This window comes from Sinocyclocheilus grahami, unplaced genomic scaffold (genome assembly GCF_001515645.1).
Source record: "Sinocyclocheilus grahami isolate Dianchi unplaced genomic scaffold, SAMN03320097.WGS_v1.1 scaffold19.1, whole genome shotgun sequence".
NCBI classification, from domain to species: domain Eukaryota; kingdom Metazoa; phylum Chordata; class Actinopteri; order Cypriniformes; family Cyprinidae; genus Sinocyclocheilus; species Sinocyclocheilus grahami.
Genome location: NW_015505198.1, coordinates 1337255 through 1343174, shown reverse-complemented (window position 1 = coordinate 1343174; position 5920 = coordinate 1337255). Strand labels below are relative to the sequence as shown.

The window sequence follows — 5920 nt, the reverse complement described above, 5'->3', positions numbered from 1 at the left end:
TTGATTGCATTAGACAACAAAATATAAAACCCAATTGCATTTATTTTAATAAAAACACAGCACAAACAAATTAGAAGAAACACGTTGAACTGTAAATTTGAAGTTTATACCACTCAAGAAATAGGCCTAGCATTCTTTGGACTTTTGATTGCTCTACTCAACTGTTTTATTGATTATATGGTCCATCACGTCATATATAGCCTAATTTTTGTAAATATAGCAGGCTTATGTATAACACAATAAATTAACTCTTTCAGAAAAACGTGCTGACATTTTTATCTATATATTTAAAATATTCTGTTCTAACTTTAATTTACTTGTCAAGCCCTTTTCATTGTTTATACATAGAAAAAAATGATTACACGAGACCTAATTGACCTTATTCACAAGTCAGAGGTAGTAACTCATGTTCATAGAGTTACTATACTCATGTTATTCTAGAGTTACTCGCGTGAACGTAAGAGGGCGCTAGTGAACTGCGATTAAACTAGACTCTGTGCTCAATCTTGAACGTTTGCATTGGATTTACATCTTTTAACTCTAAATCCATAACTCAATGTATATGAAATTGCTATTTTTGAAAACACATCTTTAAACTGATGGATCTGAAAACATTGCTTGTGAGAGGTGACCAAATTAACACTTTAGGGAAACATCTGGTCAAACTAAACGCCACCAAACCAACATAAAGCCTATAATGTTGTTGTTTTTGTTTTTAATATTCACAAATCAATCGGGACCAAGAGTTGACAAGATCTACATTCCCTTTTAGGGATCTTTTTTTTTTTTTTCATTGGGCTATCCTGCTTTAAACGTTCTAGAATAATGGCATTCCAACAATCTGTGCGCTTTGACCATCTGTGACAAGTCTGAACATTATTTCACCTCCATACACATCCCTAGCGTGAACACCTGTCTTCCTTTCCTTAGTCGCTTCTGACCACGCCCCTGCAAACCACGCCTCTATTTCGATTGGACCGGAGCTCATGAATATGCAAGTTTCGAACGCTCGGCCCCTCCCTTTGCACCTGACTGGAAGTACTTACTTGTTTTTTGCACTGAGGCGCTGGAGTAGAGCTGCTCTGCGCTGGAAGATGAAGCCCTGCCGGACCGAGCAATAAGGATTACAGTGATTTGACTTTAGAAAAGAGAAGAGAGGACCTTTATATCTGCCAGTCGACTTTATACGTATTCCAGGATGCCTCGTTCATTCCTAGTAAAGAAGCATTTCAATGCAGCCAAGAAACCGAATTATAGTGAACTGGAGAGTCCAACAGGTAATAAACTTGATGATTCTAACTCCTCTAACAGTGAAAAGTTCAAGTTATTTAGTGTGTTGCAACTCTTCGTTAAAGTTAAAACACTTTGAGTTGCAACATATTAAAAAGATGCGCCTATTGAATTAATCCATTGCTATTTTTCTTGATATGTTGCTCGCGAAGACTAAACATGGACTAAAACGGAATAATTGCCAAACAATCCAAAGGATCCTAATGGAAACAGTTCCTGCCGAATAAACTTAAAACGGACAAAATAGCCGTTTCATTTTATAAGTTTGGATTTTAATTGATCCCACTTTTAGGACTGTTTCCAAAGTATTTCATTTTAAAATCCGGTACACATGGGTAGGATTGTTTTTTGGCGAATGATATCATGATATCAGTGTTGTGAAATTATTGTCTGAATGTAACTCCATGTAACGGAGTTTTAAAAAACTGGTAGCTGGTGCATAACAATTAACTAGAGTTTACTATATGAATGCTCTAGGGAAAGCATATCTTAAATAGGTACAAATACTCGTTTTCTCAATAAATATGGTCATAAAAGCTGCATGCATAACTATAAAAGAAGAAAATTGCATTTCAGATTTAAGAATATAGCAGGCCACTTCTCAAGTGTTTTATGTCAAGTTCCCAGTGAACTAATGCAATTGCATTTCCCCTTTTATTGCAGTGTTTATTTCTCCATATGTCTTAAAAACCCTCCCGGTGCCTGTTATACCTCAGCCTGAAGTGTTAAGCCCGGTGTCGTATAACCCCATAACAGTGTGGACTACCAGCAACCTGCCCCTGTCACCCCTGCCCAGCGACCTGTCCCCTATCTCCGGATACCCCTCGTCCCTCTCCGACACGTCCTCTAATAAAGACCACAGCGGTTCGGAGAGCCCCAGGAGCGATGGAGACGAGCGGATACAGTCGACCAAACTGTCAGACGCTGAGAAGTTTCAGTGCAGTTTGTGCAACAAGTCCTACAGCACGTATTCCGGACTCATGAAACACAAGCAGCTGCACTGCGACGCACAGACCAGGAAATCATTCAGCTGCAAGTACTGCGAGAAGGAATACGTCAGCCTAGGGGCCCTAAAGATGCACATAAGGACACACACGCTGCCGTGCGTTTGCAAAATGTGCGGGAAAGCTTTCTCCAGGCCTTGGTTGCTGCAGGGACACATTCGGACGCATACAGGTGAGACGAGAGATGATCACACAATTGAGTGGAAAAGTGCAGATCTATAATGTGCACACCTAAAGTTCTTTGCTTTTAAGTATTTTGCACAATTTGTAGTCAATAAATGTGTTAGACGTTGCATGATGCAGCAGTACTTCATTATGAACTGACATGACTTTTGTGTTCAATAGGTGAGAAACCCTTTTCATGCCCCCACTGCAGTCGTGCATTCGCAGACCGGTCCAACCTCCGAGCTCACCTGCAAACCCACTCAGACGTGAAGAAATACCAGTGCAAGAACTGCTCCAAAACCTTCTCTCGCATGTCGCTGCTGCACAAACATGAGGAATCTGGCTGTTGCATTGCACACTGAGACAGTCACACACACACACACATTCACTAAGTGCCTCCAATTGTGAATGTGATCTCGGATCTGCTCTTCCTGTCAGTATACTCATGATAAACTGGATACAAAGCGCAAAACGCATTCAATTAAAAAATGCAACGCCCTAGGGTCTTGAACGCATAAAGTGTTTGTGGAGTCATTCAGAGATCAGATTCCAACCAAGACACTACACGCTAACAAGTAAAACTGACCCAAAACACCCTTTCCGCTTTAAGTTTGGTTCCTGGAGAACCTTCGACACCCTCAGAAAGGAAACGGCACAAAACAAAAGACTCTTTACTGGATCCCAGGTGGTCTTAATTCATTGACTAAGAAGCCTTTTCATTTCAGTGTAAACGCAGAATCACGAGCCCGTCATGTGCCTTCCATTTCAACAGTATTTGCCCTGTCCTGGTCGGGTTGATGTGTACTGTACATTTGTTTACGGATACGTACTATTTTGGAGGTTTTAAACATGTAGCCTTCTCCAATAAGCAATAATTTATATGCATGTGACTGAATGTTAAATGGGTAACGGTCACTTTTTTGTTTCTTTTTTCTTTTCTGAGAGGTAATCGGTCAGACATTTCCCACCGTAGATGGTGGCACACCAATGAGCTTGAGACCAAAGGAATAATTAACGCCATGTTTTTAAAAAGGGAACAAGTGCAAAATGACCCTTTCTTGAATTAAAAGTATTTAATCTGTTGTGCTATAACAGCAGATAACCAGCACTCAAGACATGCAATACTTTTTTCATCAGGAACTTCAGAGATTTTGCCATGTAATTGTTTTTTTGAATGTATATGACACTGATATGATTGTACTTTGTATTGCAAAGTGTAAATGAATGGTATGATTTTGTACAACAAATAAAATGTACACTTTTTGAATAACTCCGTGACGGTCTGTATCTATTTGGCATCCATACTGTTGGGATAGTTTGTGCGAAAATTAAAATTAACTCAAATTATTCCTCACCCTCATGTCATTCCAAACATGTATGGCTTTCTTTATCTGTGGAAAGAAGAATGTTTCTTGAAGAAGAACAATGCAATTAAAGTCAATGGGGTCCAAAACAAGACTACTGATGATAGTATTTAGATTTTTGGGTGAACTATCCCTTTAGGCTTTTAACACGTTCATTGAATAACAATTAGCCCAATGTTTACATGTGCATAGTGTTTGTAATGGTATGCAAATGAGAAGGCCTTTAACGGCACATTAACAGAACGTTTCTTACTGAAATCTCCTGAAAAGTACTGCGCTGTTAAATCTGTTGCTAAAGCATGCTGGTTTTTTAAAATCTGAATTAACAGTTAGAGAAATTACAGTTAAACATGGTCAAGGGTGATGGAAAGAGCTGGTTTTAATATAGTTTGACTCATTCCCACAGTTAAGTATGTCATGCTGCAAATGTGTGTGCAGTTTACTGTGACAGAAAAAGGAAAGAGCTGTATGAACTACTATCATTAATTTAAAAGTCACACTGGTGGAGACTCTATTTATATTCAGGATTCAGAAGTTAGTCAGAACCAACTTGAAAAGTCATGGAAATGAAGTGGTCAGAAGATGTGGGAACGACACAAGATTTGTTGTGCATCTCAACGAAGCGTCCTCATTTTAAAGTCAGTGGTTTTGTGGACACATGAACCTGTCCTTGCGAACCTGTTCGGCTCCCAAACAAATCCCAAATGTTACACCTCCTCCCTATGTTGATCTCACTTTGCTGCCAGTTTCTTTGAAGACTCCGGGTCTCTGAAGGGGCCACTATGGCAAAGCCAGACTGGCTCTCACACATGTGAAAGTCCTTTACTGGATTATTACTCAGGAACCTCACACTACACAGTGGGAACTCACAGGACTTGCGCAAACCAGAGGGTGTCTAACTCCATTACAAAAATCATCTACACATGAAATCAAAACTGATGCTATTTACTTATTTTACAAGTATTCCTAATCTGATAGTGAATGATTTTTCAAAAGAAAAGTTTTTTTTTAAGGAAAATGTACAACGTTCAAAAGGAAAATGTAAATGTAGGAAATTGTATTCAGTGTGTGTGTGTGTGTGTGTGTGTATACAATGGCGGCTCGTCTGGTGTGGCAGTCGAGGCACAGCTTCCCCAAAATTTTGAGGTGAAAATGGGAGGACGATGATTTAATGTTAATAAAATTCTGTTTATTTCAGTTCATGTCTCAGAATGTGTATTTTTTGTTTGTAATTTCACAGCTGTAATACCATAACTCGTTATGAAGCTGGAAAGTGCCGCTTTTCTATCGTGAATGTGCCGAATCTGCTGATGTAATTACAACCGCTAATGATAGAGAAGGGGAGGGGGAGGCCGGGGGAGAGCTGAGCTCTCGTGCCTCCGTTGGTAAAAAAATATTAGCCAATCACCATCGAGTGTTCACTTTCAGCGCTGAGTAGTGTTGAGAAAAGAAACGCATTCAAGTCCTTCTGGGAGCTTCCTGTTTACAAGTTGAGGAGGCTAGCCTCCCTTCTGATATCAACCAATCATCATACACTCTAAAAAATGCTGGGTTGTTTCAACCCAATGTTGGACTAACCCAACTGTTGGGTTAAAAAGCTAATTTAAAAATGTAACCAAAATTTAACCCAACAGTATGTAGGAAATTGTATTCAGTGTGTGTGTGTGTGTGTGTGTGTATACAATGGCGGCTCGTCTGGTGTGGCAGTCGAGGCACAGCTTCCCCAAAATTTTGAGGTGAAAATGGGAGGACGATGATTTAATGTTAATAAAATTCTGTTTATTTCAGTTCATGTCTCAGAATGTGTATTTTTTGTTTGTAATTTCACAGCTGTAATACCATAACTCGTTATGAAGCTGGAAAGTGCCGCTTTTCTATCGTGAATGTGCCGAATCTGCTGATGTAATTACAACCGCTAATGATAGAGAAGGGGAGGGGGAGGCCGGGGGAGAGCTGAGCTCTCGTGCCTCCGTTGGTAAAAAAATATTAGCCAATCACCATCGAGTGTTCACTTTCAGCGCTGAGTAGTGTTGAGAAAAGAAACGCATTCAAGTCCTTCTGGGAGCTTCCTGTTTACAAGTTGAGGAGGCTAGCCTC

The 5920-nt window shown here is 39.8% G+C and overlaps 1 protein-coding gene across 1 annotated transcript; it reads left to right on the top strand.

Annotated features, from left to right (window-relative positions):
* The first annotated feature begins 1050 nt into the window (after positions 1-1050).
* On the top strand, positions 1051-3467 carry LOC107554695 (zinc finger protein SNAI2-like). Its single transcript, XM_016237283.1, has 3 exons — positions 1051-1277; positions 1954-2466; positions 2640-3467. Exons 1-3 carry the CDS (start codon positions 1199-1201, stop codon positions 2819-2821), a joined length of 774 nt encoding a protein of 257 aa, XP_016092769.1. The 5' UTR covers positions 1051-1198; the 3' UTR covers positions 2822-3467.
* Positions 3468-5920: the final 2453 nt, after the last annotated feature.